This window comes from Lepus europaeus, chromosome 2, assembly GCF_033115175.1.
Source record: "Lepus europaeus isolate LE1 chromosome 2, mLepTim1.pri, whole genome shotgun sequence".
Lineage (NCBI taxonomy): Eukaryota > Metazoa > Chordata > Mammalia > Lagomorpha > Leporidae > Lepus > Lepus europaeus.
Genome location: NC_084828.1, coordinates 14,324,365 through 14,346,757, shown reverse-complemented (window position 1 = coordinate 14,346,757; position 22,393 = coordinate 14,324,365). Strand labels below are relative to the sequence as shown.

The 22,393-nt window shown below is 35.9% G+C and overlaps 2 protein-coding genes across 2 annotated transcripts; both read right to left on the bottom strand.

The window, feature by feature from the left end:
• Positions 1 to 507: 507 nt before the first annotated feature.
• On the bottom strand, positions 508 to 891 carry LOC133746736 (keratin-associated protein 21-1-like). Its single transcript, XM_062174988.1, has one exon. It carries the CDS (start codon positions 889 to 891, stop codon positions 508 to 510), a length of 384 nt encoding a protein of 127 aa, XP_062030972.1.
• Positions 892 to 10,534: 9,643 nt separating this feature from the next.
• On the bottom strand, positions 10,535 to 10,930 carry LOC133746728 (keratin-associated protein 21-1-like). The gene has a single exon (XM_062174976.1). The coding sequence runs from the start codon at positions 10,928 to 10,930 to the stop codon at positions 10,535 to 10,537; it is 396 nt and encodes a 131-aa protein (XP_062030960.1).
• Between the last annotated feature and the right edge of the window lie 11,463 nt (positions 10,931 to 22,393).

Here is a 22,393-nt window from a genome sequence, read left to right as displayed (position 1 = left end):
TTGGATTTAATATGATGAATTAGCTATAAGGAATTAAGAAATATGTAAGAGATAAGATTTGGATTCCACAAATTAAAAAATGTAGTTCTATCCTTAATTATGGTCACTCCGCTTTCTAGTAGGCACACACTATGAAATCAATTATTACTCTGAAATAAAGGAGATCAGACTATGTAGCAAATAAAGCATTTTATTAATAAACTTCTATTTTTCTTCCATTTTAATGCACTCCAGTTATATATATCTGCACTTCTGCAGATAGAAAAAATACAGAGACAGGAAAAGATATAAGAATGTTCATTTGCAAAATGATCAGAATAAGGTCTTGTATCTTCATTAGTGTAATGGACAATCTTTATCAATTGAAAGCAACTTCTTTGATATTAAAACAAGTGCCCAACAGACAAAAATTAATCCTTAATGTAACATTAAGGGATAAGAGGAATTTCAACTGAATTTCAACTTGGAGTAGTCATATCAAAGGCAAGGAATTACTTGTCATGATGATTAGCAGCAAGAGGTATAGCACCTTCTATAGTAAAATGGTCTGTAACCATAGCAGCCAGAGCCATAGCCACAACCATATCCACAGCCAGATCCATATCCACAGCCAGAGCTATATCCGCAGCCATACCCTAAACCATATCCATAGCCAGAGCCACATCTAGAGCTGTATCCACAGCCAGAGCCACTGCTGGAACCATAGCCGCAGCCCAAGCCATATCCACAGCCAGAGCCACAGCTGGAACCATAGCCGCAGCCCAAGCCATATCCACAGCCAGAGCCACAGCTGGAACCATAGCCACAGCCCAAGCCATATCCACAGCCAGAGCCACAGCTGGAACCATAGCCACAGCCTCCATAGGAGTTCCCGTAGTAGTTGTAACACATGGTGTCAGGAGGGGAGGTCAGACTTCAGTTGAGGTGTAGGAGGCTATTTCTGAAGTGTGAATGTCATCTAGTCTTCCAGGACCTTTATATACTCACAGGACAGATGGGTCATACTTCCTGTAGACTCTGTCTCTCATTTTACAACCATGTGCCTAATGAGTTCATTCTATGTACAACCATTTGGTTAGGAATTCATAATTTACTCACTGCTTCCCTAGGAATTTATTCCAGCCTTAAAAGGAAACAATGATACATTTTCCAAACACAAAAGCTTATACAACCACAATTTAATCTTCCATAATTGCATCTCATGAACATGATAACATATCATCAAAATATGTTTCACCTATGAATATGTGTTTGCTTGTTATTTTGCTTTTTCAATGTCTTGGAAATTGTCTATGACATAAAAAAGTGGTTCTAACTACTGCTAATCTAATCAACAACAACTTGGTTTCTTTTCTTCCTTTCCTAATGCAATTTTATCTTAATAATTATAAAATATTTTTCTTGTACTATAAAAGATACCTAGCGTATCATTATATTCACTTCCCAAGATACTTTTTTCACTCCCTCCTTTTGCAAGCACATTATAATCTTCCCTTCCTTCATTGGGTCAAAACATTCTGTTAAACACAATATGTTTATTCACAAAAAGAAATTTAGTAATTTTTTTAAATTAAAAAAAGCAAGTTCATCTAAGTATTTTAATTTGGAATTATGTATATGCCTTGGTTCATCTAATTCTTTTTTTTGTCCAATACTTAACTATAAAGCCACTGGAGGGGTGGTGGGTTTATTCTCATATTTGTGCTATATTTCCATGCTTCTTGCTAAAAAGTAGTTAACGAATAGTTAATATTTCTAGACTCCATATCTTCTTTATTTTAGCCTCACCTGTTTTCTACAATAAAGTATTTTAATAATGATTAAATGTATACTACTTTGTATTGCTTACCTTGAAATTATCACATTAAAATTGGTTGATCTTTGCTTGTTATCCTCTTGATAACTTGATGTTATTTCCATGACAAATGGTTTCCTGGCCCTTGACCTCGCTGTCATTGAAAATTCACTCCTTATTTTTTCTTAATCTTTGGTCTTCTTGTGATAACTTTCTCTCCATATTCTCTTCTTTCTTCACATGCTAGTAAATTCTTGTCTGATACCATGGATTCAGCGACCACATTTGCACAAAATATCTAATAAAACTAAAGGCTCTTATCAGTCTGTATCCAATCAGGAGATAAAATTCACACAATACAATATTCAGAGAATGTCAAATATAAATAATATTAAATATAATAAAGAAAACTGTATTATATGAGAACAAACTCTATGGTTCTTTAGAGCTGTGGGAGAATACTCAATGGTGAAATACTTAGAAGTATTGTACCTACAGAATAAATGATTGGAAAACTTTTCTACTCTAGTTAGCAATACTGTATTGTACACTTGAAAAAAAACTATGAAGACAATTTATTTCATGTTAAGTATTGTTAGCACCATAAATGCTAACAAATACAGCAGGATGAGGCATTTGGAGCTTATGAATATGTTAAATACACTGATTGTGCTGTTTTTTATCATTATAAACATATATCCAAAGGCACTAAATTATATACAATAAATATATATAGTTATGGATGTCAATTATTTATGAGTGAAATCATTTAAAAAGAGGAAAATTATGTTCCATATACATTGGACAAGCAGGAGATATGCTTTGGAACACCAATGGAGATGGAGGGATGGTCAAGAGCCATTGACTACGTGTGGGCTGTAAGGCTCTGAAGGCACTGGATAGAGGCAGGTCAGTAGAGACCAGATGTACATAGCCTATGCATTGGATCTGGATCTCTACATGGGTGGGGGAGTTACAGGAATTCAAAGGGGAGATATCTTTAAGGAGCTTTAAGGATAGGGGTCAATAAAAGTTATTGCCAGTTTGAAACTATTCTGTCACTAAGCATTTCACCCATTCCAGACCCAACGGTGAACTACAGGTTCCCCAAACGTCCTCATGGTTACCCTACTAAAATGTTCCGCTTTCTCTAGTGTTGTAGCCAAAACAAAGCAGTTGAACTGCTTCCTCCTGCAATTTCTGTGCACGCCATTTAATTAGAAAGCTTGAACTTGTGCTTATATTTAAAGAGAAATGCTTAAAGGAATCTCATCCGGTATCACAGAGCATATGCTGAAGAGTGAATCTGAAGCTGAGAGACAATAAATTGAAAACTGGCACAGTCTTTTTTTCCAAGTTTCACAGGCTATGCAGTAGAACTAGCTTTCTCTGGCAAACAGATTGTTTAATTTCCTGGCTAAGTCATTATTAATTATATGGCCAGGTTCTCAGTCTGTGCAAACCTGTTTCTGTAAATACCTAATGGAAATTAAAATAAGAATATGTACTTCAAAATTTGTCAAAAGGCAAATGAAGGAAATATTAAGGGTATAGTACAGATCCTGATAAATAGTAGAAATGATGCATCCGTTTGTTTTCTCCCTTTTTTTTAACCAAATACATGTATTCCCAGATAGTATCTTTTCAAATTTTTATTTGTACTTGTACTTATGTATTTATTAACTAAGCCTTAAGGTTTTCTTTATGTTGCTACAGATTAAAGTAGGAAATATATAATATGTTTTTCAAAATCAGTTCCAAAGAATTACCTGAAAATCTCAAAAAATGAATTACAATGTGATCAACCTCATTGACCTTTCTGGAAGCATTTCAAAACACAGTGTTTTGTGAAAATACAGAATCAAGCAGTATGTCACACAGATTGGCTTTGTGGTATATTTAGAAGCTCAGTGACCACAAAAACCCATTAAAATTGCCAACATTAAACGTGTCTACGTTCCCAGAAAGTCACAGGATTGACAGCATCTGGAATTTGGACTCAGCATAATTGAAGTTTTTACTATAGGTGAGTGACGTCTTCATCAAGTGGCCCCTCCTGATTCATGAGCTCATGCACTAAAAATCTAAAAGAATGACACTAATAACAGTTTTAGGTGGTTTCTTTTTTCCTCTTTCCATCCTTAAAAATTTATATTTATAATGGACTAGTAAAAATGAATACTTATGGTATACAACATGATGCTTTGATATATGCATGAACTGTGGAATTGTTAAATTAAGCAATTTAATGTGTGCATTTTCTCATATACTTAGTCTGTTGTAGTGAGAACACTTAAAATCTACACTTTCAGCAGATTTTTTAAAATCTACTCTTACAGCAAATTTCGATGATGTGATTCTGTATCATTTACTGTAGTCACCATTCTTTACATTAGGTCTCCCGAACTTATCTGAAGATTGCCTGTTTGTAAACTTTACTCACAATATATGCATTTCCTTATGCACTAGCTGTAGTCTATTCTCTTTCTTTGAATTTGATTGTGTTGATTCCCCATATAAGTGAAATCTTGTGATATTTGTCTTTTTGTACTTGACATTTCACTTAACACGATGTCCTCTAGGTTTACCCATGCTGTCATAAATGACAAATTTCCTTTTTTCACTCAATGATTTTATTTTTTCTTGTTCCTTCCTAGCTCATGCCTACAAATTACATACATTTATTGAGTACCATGTGATGTTCCCATATATGCGTATAGATGGCTTCAAAGAGGTCATTGAAACTGTACATTATCTTCTAATTCCATTTTCCCACCATCTTTTTGAAGCTCTGTCATGCATTCTGCAATAATCAAATTAGAGTAAATATACTAATATCTAGCTCCTCATTTATCATTCCTCTATGGTAAAAAATTTTCAAACTCATTTCTTTTTCTTAAGATTTATTTATTTATTTGAAAGTCAGAGTTACACAGAAAGAGGAGAAGCAGAGAGAGAGAGAGGTCTTCCATCTGATGGTTCACTCCCCAGATGGCCGCAACAGCCGGAGCTGCGCTGATCCAAAGCCAGGAACCAGGAGCTTCTTCCGGGTCTCCCACATGGGTGCAGGGGCCCAAGAACTTGGGCCATCTTCTTCTGCTTTCCCAGGCCATAGCAGAATGCTGGACATGAAGAGGAGCAGCCAGGACTAGAATCTGCACCCATATGGGATGCCGGCACTTCAGGCCAGGGCGTTAACCCGTTGTGCCACAGCACAACTCATTTCTTCTTTACTTTATATACATACATAGTTCATTTATTATCATTTCCTATAATCACCCTGCTCTATAGTAGAACACCAGAAATTTGTTGGCCTATTTAACTATAGCATTCATACCTATTAATCAATTTTCCCCCTACCACTACTCTGCCCTGTCTCTGGTAACCAATATTCTACTCTCAGCTTCTAGGAGATCAAGGTTTTTAGATTGAGTGACATCATGTGGCACTTGCTTTCTGTGCCTGGTTTATTCTATTTAACATAATGAATTCCAGTTCCAATCATATTGTCACAAATAATAATATTTCATCTTTTATGCCTTAATAATATTCCATTGTACATGTAAGCTACACATTTTCTTGACATTTTGGTTGATTGTATATCTCATCTTCTGTTTTGCTATTCAATGAACATGGCAATGTAAATATATCTTCAGCATATTGACTTCATGTTATTTTGATATATACTCAAAAGAGGATTGCTGTATGATACAATAATTCTATTTTTAATTTTTGCAAAACTTCCAAATTGTTTTCCGTAGTGTCTATACTAATGTACATTTGTTTTACTAAACATCCTATCCAACATCTGTCTTGGGTTTTTTTTCAGTAACAATCTTTCTAAAAAGCTCCAAGTGATACCTCATGATTCTTTTAATTTGTATTTCCCTGATAATTAGTAATGTTGAACATGTTTTTCATGTGTCTGTTGGCTACTTTGTTTTTTATTGAAAAATATTCTGAACAACAGTTTAATTTAAATTGCGGTATTTGTCTTTAAAACATTGTGAGTTGATTTTTGCATATGTTGTCACACAAGGTCTTCTTCCCTTCTTATGCATGTACATAACTAGTTTTCCCAGCACCATTTACTTAAGAGACTGTTCTTTCCATATTTTGTGTTTTTGGCATCTTTCTTAAAAATCAACTTACTAGGTAGACTGCTATCTGGGCTTTCCACTCTGTTACATTGGTAATTGTGTCTGGTATGTGTATGTGCGTGTGTGTGTGTGTGTGTGGCATGCTGTTTTAATTACTATAGCTTTGTAGTAGATTTTGAAATCAGGTACTGTGATGCTTCAAGTCTTGTGTGTCTTGCCTAAGATTGCTTTGACTCCATGGTTATTTTGTGGTTCCATATGAATTTTAGAATTGTTGTTCTAAGATCTCTGAAAATCGTCATAGGTATTGTACTAACTCTGTAGATTGTTCTGGATATTATAGACATTTTAACAGTATTAATTTTTTAATCCATTAACATCAGGTATCTCCCCATTTATTTCTATCTTCTTCAATTTCTTTCTGGTTCTTAAAATATAAATTTTTCTGTTGTTGATTTAACAATTTGACACTCTTGTTTATGGCATCAGTAATCTCCCTAGGCTCTAGTCATGAGTTGCCAAGGCTATGGAAGCCTTTAGGGTTCGCCAACTTTGATCTTATTCCAATAGGGTCATAGTCAAAGTGGAAGTTCTCTCCTCCCTTCAGAGAAAGGTACCTCCTTCTTTGATGGCCCCGTTCTTTCCACTGGGATCTCACTCCCAGAGATCTTTCATTTAGGTTTTTTTTTTTTTTTTTCCCCAGAGTGTCTTGGCTTTCCATGCCTAAAATACTCTCACGGGCTCTTCAGAGTGTCAAATTGTTAAATCAACAACAGGAGTCAATGTGTACTTATGTCTCACGTGGGATCTGTCCTTAATGTGTTGTCCAATGTGAAGTGATGCTATAACTAGTACTGAAACAGTATTTTTACACTTTGTGTGTCTGTGTGGGTGCAAACTGATGAAATCTTAGCATATACTGAATCTATCTTCTGTATATAAAGAGAATTGAAAATGAATCTTGATGTCAATGGAAGGGGAGAGGGAGCAGGAAAGAGGAGGGTTGTGGGTGGGAGGGAAGTTATGGGGGGGGGAAGCCATTGTAATCCATAAGCTATATTTTGGAAATTTATATTCATTAAATAAAAGTTAAATATATATATATATATAAATTTTTCACCTCATTTAAATTTATTTCTAAACTTGCTAATTTTTAAAGACATGTTATTTTATTTGAAAGGCAGAGTTACAGAGAGAGAGGGAGAGGTAAGGAGATAGATCTTCCATTCGCTTGGTCCCTCCCAAATGGCCATAATGACTAGGGCTGGGCAATACTGAAGCCAGGAGTCAGGAGCTTTTTCCACTGATTTCCCAGGGACATTTGCCAGGAGACAGTTCAGAAGTAGAGCAGCCAGGACTCCAACCTGACCACATATAGGATGCTGGCATTGCAAGTGGCTCCTTTATCTGCTACCCAACAGCACCAGCCCCAAACAAATAATTTTGTAGTCATTTTGAATGGGATCATTTTCTTGATACCCTTTTTCAGATAGCTTATTATTAATGTATAGAAGTACTACTAATTCTGTATATTTGTTTTGTATTCTGCCACTTATCTAAATTTATTTATTCCAAAGATTTTTGTGTGTGAATTTTCTGAGTTATATATATATATATATATATATATATATATATATATAATATCATGTTGCATACAATAAAGTACAATTAACTTACTTTCTGATTTGGATAGCTTTTTTAATTTCCTTTCCTTTCCATTCCTTTCCTTGTCTTTTTTTTTTTCTTACCTCATTGCTTTGGCCAGGATTTAGAGTACTATGTTTAACAGATGTGGCAAGAGTGGGCACACTTGTCAGATTCCTAATTTTTCAAGCATCATCAGAGAATATGATGTTTGCTGTAGAAAAGTGGTCACAGTTTCACTTTTGAATATATGATATTAGTTATAGGTTAGTTATATATGGTCTTTACTACATTGAGTACATTTCTTATATATCTAATTTGTTAATATTTATTATCATAAAGGCTTTGGAATATTGTCAAATGTTTTCTATTGAAATAAGTGCCTATTGAATTGAACATTTTTTTCTTCATTCTGTGGATGTGGCATGTCACACTTATTGATCTAAGAGTAGTTAATCATTCTTACATCCCAGAGATAAGTATCACTTGATCATGGGAAGTGATTCTTTTGATATGTTGTTGAAGATTTTGCCTTTTATGTTCATCAGGAATTTGGCATGTAATTTCCTTTTATTTTTTCTTTAAGATTCATTTATTTATTTGAAAGGCAGATTTACAGAGAGAGAAGGAGAGACAGAGAGAGAATTTTCCATCTGCTGATTCACTCCCCAAATTGCTACAACAATCACAACTGTGCCAAGCTGAAGTCAGGATCCAGAAGTTCCATCAAGTTCTCCCACTTAGGGTCATACTCTGCTGCTTTCCCAGGCACATTAGCAGGGAGCTGGATCAGAAGTGGGGCAATTGGAACTCGAACTGGTACCTATATGGATGCTGGCATTCAGGTATCAGCTTTACTCACTATGCCACATCACCAACTCCTAATTTTGTTTTCTTATAATGTTCTGTCTGTCTTTGGTAATGTGGGTCCATAAAATAAAGTGAAAGCATTGCTATGGAATTACATTTTTTCAGAAGTTTGAGAAAAATTGGATATTGGCCATTTTTTAAATCATTGTACATTCAGTCATAAATCCATTTGTTCCTATGTTTGATAGCCGATACTTTATTGCTGATCCAATAAATTTACTTTTCATTGTTCTATTTATATTTTCTATCTCATCATGACTTACTTTATATAGGTTATATTTATCAAGGAAACTATCCATTTTTAAAGTTATCTCATTGTTGGTATATTATTCATAATTGCCACAACTGATCTTTTATTTTTCTGAGCTGTCAGTTTTTATGTGTCCTCTTTGTTTCTAATTTTATTCATTTGAATTTTATCTTTTGTTTCTTAATTGTTCTAGCTATCTAAAGTCTGTCAATTTTGTGAGTCACAAACTAACTCTTAGTTTCATTAATTTTTTTCTATTAGTTTCTAGTTTCTCATTTACTCCTGCTGTGTTCTTTATTATTTTCCTTTACTAATATTGAGGTGACTTTGTACTTCTTTTCCTAGTTCTGTGAGTTATAAAGTTAAGTTGTTGATTTCTTTTTCTACAGTAATGACATAGGCATTTTTATATTAAAGTTCCCTTCTAAAATTGTTTTGCTAAATAACCTGAGTTTTAACCACTTGTGTTTCCAGTTCTATTTGTCTTGAGATTTTTGTGAAATTGCTGTCCCGTTTTTCCCTTGACCTATTTGTTGTTTAAGATAATAATGTTTAATTTCCATATATTTTTAGTTTACTGATAATGCTCTGATTATTCAGTTTTAGTTTCATGTCATAACATTTGGAAAAGGTTGTTGGTATAGTCATAATCTTCTTAAAAATTTTAAGAATTATAGCTTAATATGTAATGTGTACTGGAGAAGATTATGTGAGCTCTTGGTAAAAATATACATTCTGCTGCTCTTGTATTGAATGCTTTCTATATATTTTCAGGTCCATTTGCTCTAAACTGTGGTTCATTTCCGATAGGTATTTACTTATATTCTGTCCAGATGATCTTTCTATTGTATAAAATGGGTCATTGAAATCTTCTACCATTAATGTGGTGCTAGTATCTCTGTCTTCAGATAAATTAATATTTGCATCATATATCTAACTGTTCTGATATGAAGTACATATTTACTAATAATCATTGTATTGTGATGAGTTAACATTTTTATCATGCATTATGTCATTTATATTTTTTGACTTAATGTCTATTTATCTGGTATAGAGAAATCTGCACCTACATTCATTTGGTTTCAATTTCTATGAAATTTTTTCTTAGTTTTACTTTTAACCCATTTGATTCCTTAACATTGAAATGAGTTGCCTGTAGGTGGCACATAATGAATCATTATAAAAATTCCATTCAGTCATTCTGTTATTTGGAAAATTCAATCCATGTATATTTTTACAATTTTCATAAACTGTCAAATTTAAATACATATTTTTGCATCTTCATTAGCATGAATTTCTCTTTAATCTCCCTCTTCCAAATCTTTATTCAAGCAGTACATGACATTTTATGGATATTTGTTTATATGTTTAGATACAATGTACTAAGTTAAAATATAAGTGATTAATAAATATTTGAGAGAGCCAAAATTTAGACATTACCAACAAAATATCTTGTGTTTTAAGCTGTGGTATAGTATGCCATGACACCACAAACTTTGAAACCAATGTTGACCTTGACATAAAGGAGACATGAGTATTTAGCAAACAAAGTCTTTTATTAAGAAAGTATTATTTTTCTTTTTTTTTTAGTATATTCCAATCATATGGTCCCTCATTCATCTTCAGAAGGTAACAATGCAGAGAAAAGAAAATAATCAGAATTTAAATTTATGAAATGATGATTATAAGATCTTCTGTCTTCAATGATGTAACAGTATTTGAGCTCTGACAACTACAGATAAAAAATTAGTAGACAAAAATTCAGTAGACAAAAAGTAATCTTCACTTTGTAGCGATGTTAAAGGACGAAGAGTTTTTTAACTGGATCTTAGGGTGGAGTGGTCATATCAAAGCAAATGACAATATTTGTGATGATTAGCAGCAAGAGGAGTAACATCTTCTGTAGCAAATTGGTCTGTATCCGTAGCAGCCATAGCCATATCCACTGCCATAGTGGGAGCCATATCCACAGCCATACCCATATCCAGAGCCATATCCACATCCATAGCCACAGCCAGAGCCGTATCTGCAGCCAGAGCCAGAACCATACTTAGAGCCACAACCAGAGCCGTATCCACAGCCATACCCATAGCCAGAGCCATATCCACATCCATAGCCACAGCCAGAGCCGTATCTGCAGCCAGATCCAGAACCATACTTAGAGCCACAACCAGAGCCGTATCCACAGCCATAACCATAGCCAGAGCCATATCCACAGCCATAGCCGTAGCCACAGCCTCCACAAGAGTTTCCATAGTAGTTGCAACACATGATGTCAGAAGATGAAGTTGCAGGTGAGGTGTAGGAAGATACTACTGATGTTTGAATGTCAAGGACTCTTCCAAGACCTTTATATACTCACTGGGATGGATGGGTCATAACTCACATGTGCTCTCCTCTCTCATTTTACAAGCATGTGCCAAAAATGACTTCATTATGTGTACAAGCATTTTGTTAGGAACTCATAATTTACTCACTGCTTCCCTAGCAACTTTCTCTGGTCTTAAAACAAAATAAAGATGCCTTTTGTAAACACCTAAATTCCTACAGGTGTCATTCTGCTTTGGAAATTTCATTTCATGACCATAACATCATGTAGCACATCAACTAAACATGGAAGACCTATAAATAAGTGTTTGTTTGCCATGCTACCTTTTCATGCTCTTGGAAATAACTATTATACAGGAGGTCCTACTCAATGGTGTTGACTACCTTCATAATTTTCTTCATTGTCATCATCTTGTTTTATTTTTTTCCCTTTCCTAACTCTTTATTTTTTCCACCATAATCACACTATATTGTTTGCCATGTATCTTGGGCAAGAAATTCAGTATTTTAACATCTTATATCTACTCCCTGAAACACCCTCCTCTCTGCCAAAAATCTTGTCTCTCCTCTCCCAAGAAGGTTATGGCTTCTTCTTTCTCTGGATATGTAGGGAAGTTAATCATTTATTATTGGAAGGACAAGGTTTCCAAGAGTTTATTAAGAAGAAACAAAAATTCCCTGGCTAAACATCTTTGTCTTTGAGTTGAATTAATTTCAAGTCTTAAATACAAGTCTACCTATGAGTTTACTCATACTATTGTGAGATTTCTATTATATATCAATATTTTCAAGTAAAATTTAATCAATCAATAGTTAACACTGCCAGATCAGTTGTTTATCCTAGAAGTTATGGTGCCTAAATCCTTTATTATAACACCTGGATTTGATAATCTGACCACTGATTCTAGCTTCCTTTCAATGCAAGTTCTGGGAAGCAACAGCAAAGGTTCAAGTAACTGAGTACCTGCCATTCAGTTGGGAACCTGGATTCTGTTATTAGCTCGTCACTTCAACTCCATCAAATTCCTAGCCTTTGTATGCTTTTGATGGAATGAAACAGCAGAAGAGAGCTCTGGTCTCAATCTTTCTCTCAAAAAATTTTATTACAATAACAGTTAATACTTCTATATTAATAGAGCTTATGGGAGGAGAGTTTTTCAAAGGATACAAAAATTCAATTAGAGGCCGGCACCGCGGCTCAATAGGCTAATCCTCTGCTTAGCGGCGCCGGCACACCGGGTTCTAGTCCCGGTCGGGGCACCGATCCTGTCCCGGTTGCCCCTCTTCCAGGCCAGCTGTCTGCTGTGGCCAGGGAGTGCAGTGGAGGATGGCCCAAGTGCTTGGGCCCTGCACCCCATGGGAGACCAGGAGAAGCACCTGGCTCCTGCCATCGGATCAGCGCGGTGCGCCGGCCGCATCGCGCCAACCGCAGCGGCCATTGGAGGATGAACCAACGGCAAAGGAAGACCTTTCTCTCTGTCTCTCTCTCTCACTGTCCACTCTGCCTGTCAAAAAAATAAATAAATAAATAATAAAAAAATTTCAATTAGATTGAAAGATAAGTTTGAGTGATCTATGAACAGCATGATTAATATAAAAATATATCACTGTGTACCTCAAATTACAAAAAAATTCTCATTTTTAAAAATCTAAAAGGTATCATACAAATACTGGTAAATATGAGAATCCAGTATTGTAGTGCATTGGGTTAAGCTGCTGCCTGTGTTGCTAACATCCCCTACAAGGTCTGGTTTGAGTCCTGGATGCTCCACTTCTGATCCAACTCCCAGTTAATGCATTTTAGAAGGCAGTAGAGGAAGGCCCAAGTATTTGGGGATATCCAGATAAAGCTCCTTGTTTCTGGCTTCTGCCTGATCCAACCCTGGTCTTTGCAGTCATTTAAGGTGTTAAACAACAGAAGGAAGATCTCTCTCTCACATTCTCTCTCACTCTTACTGTCTCTCCCTCTCTCTGTAGCTTTGTCAAATAAATCAATAAAATTTTTTAAATGTTAAAAATAAGAGGCACCATTAAGCCAATCAGATTTGATTTAAGCATTCCACAATATTTTCTTTTTTCTCTCTTAAATTTTTACTGTTGTTTATTTAATTTTATTTACTTAAAATGCAGAGAGACAAGGACAAACATAAAGACATCTTCCATCTACTGGTTCACTTCCCAAATGCTTGCAGATCCAGAGTTGTGTCAAGACAAAATCAGGAGCCCAGAACTCAATTCATCTCCACATGGGTAACAGGAACTCAAGAACTTGAATCATCACCTGCTGCTACCAGGATGCACATTAACAACAACCTAAAATCAGAAGCAGAGCCAAGACTGAAACCAAGGCATTTCGAGATGGGATACAAGCATTCCAAATGATATCTTAACGACTTTGCCAAGCACTCACTTCTTTTTTTTTCTTTCAAATCATATTTATTTTATTTTTTTTCATTTATTAAACTTTTATTTAATGAATATAAATTTCCAAAGTACAGCTTATGCATTACAATGGCTTTCCCCCTCCCATAACTTCCCTCCCACCCACAACCCTCCCCTTTCCCGCTCCCTCTCCCCTTCCAATCACATCAAGATTCATTTTCAATTCTCTTTATATACAGAAGATCAGTTTAGTATATATTAGGTAACGATTTCAAAAGTTTGCCCCCCTATAACAACACAAAGTGAAAAAAATACTGTTGGAGTATTACTTATAGCATTAAATAAGAGTGTACAGCACATTAAAGACAGAGATCCTACATGATATATTTTTTTTAAAAATTAATTAATTTCCTATGCCATTTCCAATTTAACACCAGGTTTTCTTTTCATTTCCAATTATCTTTATATACAGAAGATCGATTCAGTATATAATTAGTAAAGATCTCATCAGTTTGTACCCACGCAGAAGCACAAAGTGTAAAAATACTTTTCAGTACTAGTTATAGCATCACTGCACATTAGACAACACATTAAGGACAGATCCCACATGGGATGTAAGTACACAGTGACTTCTGTGGCTGACTTAACAATTTGACACTCCTGTTCATGTTGTCAGTAATCTCCCTAGGCTCTAGTCATGAATTGCCAGGGCTATGGAAGCCTTTAGGGTTCGCTGACTTTGATCTTATTCCGATAGGGTCATAGCAAAAGTGGAAGTTCTCTCCTCCCTTCAGAGAAAGGTACCTCCTTCTTTGATGGCCACATTCTTTCCACTAGGATCTCACTTCACAGAGATCTTTCATTTAGGTCTTCTTTTTTTTTTTTTTCTTTTCCATGGTATCTTGGCTTTCCATGCCTACAATACTCTCATGGGCTCTTCAGCCAGATCCGAATGCCTTAAGGGCTGATTCTGAGGCCAGAGTGTTGTTTAGGACTTCTGCCATTCTATGAGTCTGCTGTGTATCCTGCTTCCCATGTTGGCTCCTTCTCTCCCTTTTTGATTCTATCAGTTAGTATTAGCAGACACTAGTCTTGTTTGTGTGATCCCTTTGACTCTTAGACCTATCAGAGCCATCAATTGTGAGCTGAAATTGATCACTTGGACTACTGAGATGGCATTGGTACATGCCACCTTGATGGGATTGTATTGGAATCCCCTGGCACATTTCTAACTCCACCATTTGGGGCAAGTCCGATTGAGCATGTCCCAAATTGTACATCTCCTCCCTCTCTTTTTCCACTCTGAAATTTAACAGGGATCACTTTTCAGTTAAAATTTAAACACCTAAGAATAATTGTGTGTTAATTACAGAGTTCAACCACTAGTACTAGAACAACAACAACAAAAACAACAACAAATACTAAAAAGGATAAAGAAGTACATTGTACATCTAGAGTCAGGACAAGAGCTGATCAGGTCATTGTTTCTTATAGTGTCCATTTCACTTCAACAGGTTTCCCCTTTGGTGCTGAGTTGTCTCCGATCAGGGAAAACAAATGATATTTGTCTCTTTGGGACTGGCTTAATTCACTCAGCATGATGTTTTCCAGATTCCTTCATCTTGTTGAAAATGACCGGGTTTCATTGTTTCTTACTGCTGTATAGTATTCTATAGAGTACATGTCCCATCATTTCTTTATCCAGTCTACTGTTTATGGGCATTTAGGTTGGTTCCAGGTCTTAGCTATTGTGAATTGAGCTACAATAAACATTAATGTGCAGATGACTTTTTTATTTGCCAAATTAATTTCCTTTGGGTAAATTCCAAGGAGTGGGATTGCTGGGTTGTATGGTAGGGTTATGTTCAGGTTTCTGAGGAATCTCCAGACTGACTTCCAAAGTGGCTTGACCAGTTTGCATTCCCACCAACAGTGGGTTAGTGTCCCTTTTTTTTTTATTAAACTTTTATTTAATGAATATAAATTTCCAAAGTACAGCTCATGGGTTACAATGGCTTCCCCCTCCCAAAACTTCCCTCCCACCCACAACCCTCCCCTTTCCCGTTCCCTCTCCCCTTCCAATCACATCATGATTCATTTTCAATTCTCTTTATATACAAAAGATCAGTTTAGTATAAATTAGGTAACGATTTCAACAGTTTGACCCCATATAGCAACACAAAGTGAAAAAAAAAATACTGTTGGAGTACTAGTTATAGCATTAAATAAGAGTGTACAGCACATTAAAGGCAGAGATCCTACATAATATTTTTTTAAAATTAATTAATTTTCTATGCCATTTCCAATTTAACACCAGGTTTTTTTTTTCATTTCCAATTATCGATTCAGTATATAATTAGTAAAGATCTCATCAGTTTGTACCCACGCAGAAACACAAAGTGTAAAAATACTGTTTTAGTACTAGTTATAGCATCACTGCACATTAGCCAACACATTAAGGACAGATCCCACATGGGATGTAAGTACACAGTGACTCCTGTTGCTGACTTAACAATTTGACATTCCTGTTCATGGCATCAGTAATCTCCCTAGGCTCTAGTCATGAGTTGCCAGGGCTATGGAAGCCTTTAGGGTTCGCTGACTTTGATCTTATTCCGATAGGGTCATAGTCAAAGTGGAAGTTCTCTCCTCCCTTCAGAGAAAGGTACCTCCTTCTTTGTTGGCCCCGTTCTTTCCACTGGGATCTCACTAACAGAGATCTTTCATTTAGGTATTCTTCTTTTTTCTTTTCCATGGTATCTTGGCTTTCCATGCCTACAATACTCTCAGTGTCCCTTTTTCCCCACATCCTCTCCAGCATCTGTTGTTGGTAGATTTCTGAATGTGAGCCATTCTCACTGGGGTGAGGTGAAACCTCATTGTGGTTTTGATTTGCATTTCTCTGATTGCTTGTGATCTTGAACATTTTTTCATGTGTCTGTTGGCAATTTGGATTTCCTCTTTCGAAAAATGTCTCTTGAGGTCCTTGGCCCATTAGAAGAGGATACCGAAAAATGGAGTAATCTTCCATGCTCATGGATTGGAAGAATCAATATCATCAAAATGTCTATTCTCCCAAAAGCAATTTATACACTCAATGCAATACCAATCAAGATACCAAAGACATTCTCAGATCTGGAAAAAATGATGCTGAAATTCATATGGAGACACAGAAGACCTCGAATAGCCAAAGCAATCTTGTACAACAAAAACAAAGCCGGAGGCATCACAATACCAGATTTCAGGACATACTACAGGGCAGTTGTTATCAAAACAGCATGGTACTGGTACAGAAACAGATGGATAGACCAATGGAACAGAATAGAAACACCAGAAATCAATCCAAACATCTACAGCCAACTTATATTTGATCAAAGATCCAAAACTAATCCCTGGAATAAGGACAGCCTATTCAATAAATGGTGCTGGGAAAATTGGATTTCCATGTGCAGAAGCTTGAAGCAAGACCCATACCTTTCACCTTACACAAAAATTCACTCAACTTCCATTAAAGACTTAAATCTGTGATCTGAGACCATCAAATTATTAGAGAGCATTAGAGAAACCCTGCAAGATATAGGTTCAGGCAAAGACTTCCTGGAAAAGACCCCAGGAGCACAGGCAGTCAAAACCAAAATTAACATTTGGGATTGCATCAAATTGAGAAGTTTCTGTACTTCAAAAGAAACAGGAAAGTGAAGAAGCAACCAACAGAATGGGAAAAAATATTTGCAAACTACTACAGATAAAGGGTTGATAACCAGAATCTACAAAGAAATCAAGAAAATCCACAACAACAAAACAAACACTCACTTCTACAAAGCATTTTATTGTTTATCCTCCTGTGTCTTCTCTAAACCAATAGTTCAATATGGATATTTATATTTCTTTTGTTGGGTTCTTATAATTATGACATTAATAATATCTGACCTTTCAATGATATTTCTTATCCGTTCTTATTTTAACGTGATGCCATCTTACCATTTTTTCCATGTTAAGTGTGTTTCTGGTCCATGACCTCTTTCATTGACAATTTTCCCTTTACTTTTCTCTAAGCTTGAATGTTCTTGTAGCTTCTTTAGTCTCTACCTACCTCTCACATTACACATTGATAAATTCTATCTGCAGTCAAAAATTTAGCTACTACTTACATTTAAATGATCCCTATAGTCTTCTGCATTTATCCATGTATATTTAGGATACAGAAATTACAAAGTAGATTAATTTGGAACATTTAATATAAAATATTAAAATATGATAAAGAATAAAATAATAGTACATTAAAAAAGGTTGTTTGGAAATCCAGGCTAAGGAAGAATGCTCAAAGAAAGGAAAATTTAGAAGGAACATTACACCCAGTGAATGAACTGACTAGAAAATTGTTAAACTATAGCTAATATTCAATTGAGCACTTTGACAATTTGTGAGGAGTGTGGAAATTAGTTTAAGCAGTTCTTCACTTGGAAAAAACAAGTTTGAGGAGATATTTGGAGGCTATCTCAGGGATATTTGCTTTGGCTATGGGTGATATTCATAGGTAAAATATGATATCCAAGCATAGCAAATTATATACATTAGTTATTTATACTATTCTGTGTATCAATTATATGTCAAGAGGCTGCTCCTAAAACTCTTTGTTATGCAGCCACCATGAGGCAAGGGTAATGCTCTGAGTTACAGGTGGAGAGCAAGTGATTTGAAGCCAGTGAAGCAAGCCTTGGAAGGGCCTGGAAGTTCCTGGCATACAGACAGAATATGGTAGGTAAGAGAAACGATTGCAGAGGGAATCTGGGTATCTGTGTGGGCAGGAAGTCCATAGGGACTCAGGGATGAGATGTCTTCAAGGTGCTAGTTTCTGTTTAGGGAAGATCCAATAAAGGTTAGTGCTAGACTAAAATTCCAGGGTTATTGATAATCCAGCATATTCTGGATCCAAGACTGATGAATTGCTTCAGCTGATGTCTTCCCACTCGCACTGCCAACATCCACCATCTCCTTTAGTACCACAGCCAAACCAAGCAGGAGAGCTGCCTCCCCTGCCAGTGTCCAGACACATCCCCTACACATATAACTGAAAGCCATACTCACATTAAAGGGGAAATCTTTACAGGAATTTCATCTAGCATCACAGAGCAAGGATAGAAGGGTGGATCTGAAGCTGACAGGCAGTAAATTGGAAACATTCCAATTGGTATATTCTCTCTTCAAAGTTCCAGAGGCTCTGAGGCTCTGTAGTAGAAACAGATTTCCCTGGAAAACATTCATTTGTTTCCTGGCTGACTCGTTTGTGCATTGTAACACCATGGAAATGTCCTCAACCTGAATGCACTTCAGTTTCTGTGACTGCCAAATGGGAAATAAAAATAACTTCATATTTTTTTTAAAAAAGTTTAAAGAGTCCTACAGAAACTATGCAGGAATTACAAAGAAGATAGCAGAGATCCTCATATCCAATGACAACACATTCTACTACTTTCCCCCATTTATTATCTGAGTATGGGCATTCCGAGTGATAGCTTTCGGATTTTTGTATGCACATTTTTGATGTTTTATTTACTAAAATTTTATGGTTTAGTTTATCTATATAAATCTACATAAAGAGTCATGTATTTCATAATAAATTTTCAATCACCAATTGCTCTCGGGAAATAAACTATCATATATTTGAGCTTACCGCTCTTTATTGAGGCAGTGTATGCAATAATGAGTTTGTGAAAACACAGAATAACTAGCATGGTGGTATAACAGGTAAAGCTGCTGCCTGCAATGCCAACATCCCATCTGGGTGCTGGTTGGTGTCCCGGCTGCTCCACTTCTGACCCAGCTTCCTGTAATGGCTTGAGAAAATCAGCAAAAGACGGCCCAAGTGCTGAAGCCCTGGTCAACTATGTGAGAGACCTGGAAGAAGCTCCTGGCTCCTAGTTTCCATCTGGCCCAGTATTGGCTGTTGTAGCTATCAGGGAATGAACCAGCAGGTGGAAGATCTTTCTCTCTTTCTCTCTGTATTTCCCCTTCTATCTCTGTAATGTTTAAAAAAATACATGTTTTTAAAAAATACATAATCAAACAAAATGTCACATGGCTTGTCTTCACTGCATATTGTAAAGCTTAGTTCAAAATTCATTGAAATTACAACTCAAGGCTGGAGCCGCGGCTCACTAGGCTAATCCTCTGCCTGCGGCACCTGCACCCCAGGTTCTATTCCCCACTGGGGCACCAGATTCTGTCCCGGTGCGCCTCTTCCATTCCAGCTCTCTGCTATGGCCTGGGAGTTCGGTGAAGGATGGCCCAAGTCCTTGGGCCCTGCACCCGCATGGGAGACCAGGAGAAGCACCTGGCTCCTGGCTTCGGATCAGCACAGTGCGCCGGCCGCAGTGTGCCAACCGCAGTGGCCATTGAGGGGTGAACCAACAGAAAAGGAAGACCTTTCTCTCTGTCTCTCTCTCTCACTGTCCACTCAGCCTGTCAAAAAAAAAAAAAAAAAATTACAACTCATAACTTGAAAAAACGTCAGCTCATTAAATAGGGAGAAAGTAAATTTCCAAATTCCAAGCAACAACAGAATTCCCATATAAAAGTAACGTCAGTCTCTAGGTATGACCATACTGCAACTGAAGTCTACTGTATGGATGAGTAATGTGACATTTGAAGGACCACCCTGATTCAGGACATCATGCTATAAAAGTCTAAGAATACCCCAGTAAAAGAAAATGCAAGTTTCTGCTTTTTACCTATTTTCCAAATTTAATTACACAGCTAAGTGTATATATGATGTTTTGATATATGGGTGCTTTTTTGGAATGACTAAATTAACCTATGAAATGCATTCATTACACACTTATTTTCTGTGAGAGTATTCTACTCTCAGTGTATTCAAATATAAAATATGAAGGGACATCAAAAAGTTTGTGGAAATAGAATTAAAAAATAAAAATAAGGTATATAAACTTCATTTCTCAACATATAATCCATCAAGTTTCAAGATAATTCTCTTTTTTCCAATATTTTATTAAAATACAGTGTACATACCATGAAATGCAGATAGTTACATGAGTTATAGAGTTATAGACATATGAGTTCATATAGATAAATGATATTTTGCTCCCTGATAAACTCGTAGCCAATATCAAATTAAGAACAACATCTTACAAGTACTTCAAGGGTTCAAGACACATTTCTAAGCAATATTAGTCATTTGGCCCATGACTAAAAGAAAAGAAAAACAAAAACAAAACCTGAGAGCCCTGGGAAGTTAACCATATCAATACAGTCTTTTTTAAATTGAACAAAAAGTGAGTATTATTTAAAGATTTTTAAAGAATAGGGTAAAATAGTTACGAGAATAAATAATGATTTCTCATCAAAACCCTTGCAAAATTGTCTCTTTTTTTGACAGGCAGAGTTATACAGCAAGAGAGAGAGAGACAGATAGAAAGGTCTTCCTTCCGTTGGTACACCCCCCAAATGGCCGCTACAGCCAGCACTGCACCGATGTGAACCCAGGAGCCAGGTGATTCTCCTGGTCTCCCATGCAGGTGCAGGGCCCAAGCACTTGGCCTCCTGTGCCACAGCAGAGATCTGGACTGGAAGAGGAGCGACCGGGACAGAATCCGGTGCCCCGACCAGGACTAGAACCCGGTGTGTAGCGCCACAGGCAGAGGATTAGCCTAGCGAGTCATGGCGCTGGCCTACTGTGGCATTTTTAAAATATTAATTATTCATACACATGAACATGACATGCTTTCCCTTTTCTGTCTTCTATACTTTCTTTCACTAGAGTTTTATAATATTCATTGTGAAGGTATTTCAACTCAATGGTTAAAGTTATTGATAAGAATTTTATTTATTTTTGTAGCTGTTATAAGTGGATTAATTTTCTTGATTTCTATTTCAGACACTTGTTGTTAGTGTATCAAAATACTAGTTGTATTGCATTTGTTAATTTTGTATACTGCAGCTTTCTTGGATGTATTTATTAGTTCTACAAATTTTTTGATGGAATCTTTAGGTTTACTATATATAAGGTAATGTCACCTGCAAAGAAAAAGAAAATAACTTAATTCTTCATTTCTCATTTGTATGCCTTTTTTCCCTTTTATTTTCATAATTGCTTTAGTTAGGATTTTTTGTTCAATAGGAGTACCGTGTCTTCTTCCTTATCTTACAGGAATAGCTTTCAATATTTTGCAATTGAGTTTGATCTACATACTTATTACATATGCACTTTGTTGTGTTGAGGTACATTCACTCAATATCTAATTTCTTCAGAGTGTTTATTATAAAGGCTGTTGAAATTTGTTGACTGTCTTTTCTGCATCAATCGAGATGATATGTTTTTTGCCCTCCATTCCGTAAATGTTGGGTATCGCATTTATTGATTTAAGAGTGTTGAATCATACTTGCCTCTCAGGGATATATCCCATTTGATCTGAGAAATGATCCTTTTAATGTGCAGTTGAGTTTAGTCTGCTAGTATTTTTTTCAGAATTTTTGCATTTATGATTATCATGGATAATGATCTGTAATTTCCTTTTCGTGTAGTGTTCTGACTGGATTTGCTCTCAGGGTAATGCTGTCATCATAAAAGAAATGTAGAAATATTCCTTCTTCAATTTTGTAGAAGATTTCAGAGGGAATGATCTTAGTTCTTCATTAAATGTTTGGTAGCCTCCATCCATGAACACATCAGTTCTTATGCTTTCCTTTGATGGGAGGCTTTTTATTTGATTCATTCTCCTTATTTCTTATTGAGATGTTTATGTTTTCTATTTCATTGTGAATTGCTTTAAATAGGTTGTATGTATCTAGAAATGTATTCCTTTCTTCTATATTACCTACTTTGTTGCCATAAAGTTGTACATAGTTGCACTTTCTAATCCTTTGTTTTTCTCTTATAAGTTATTATGTCACCTTATCTCTTTCCCATTCTGTTTATTTCTGTCTTCTCTTTTTTGTTAGCCTAACTAATATTTGTCAATTTAATTGAACATTTCAAATAACCATCTTTCAGTTTCACTGGTTTTT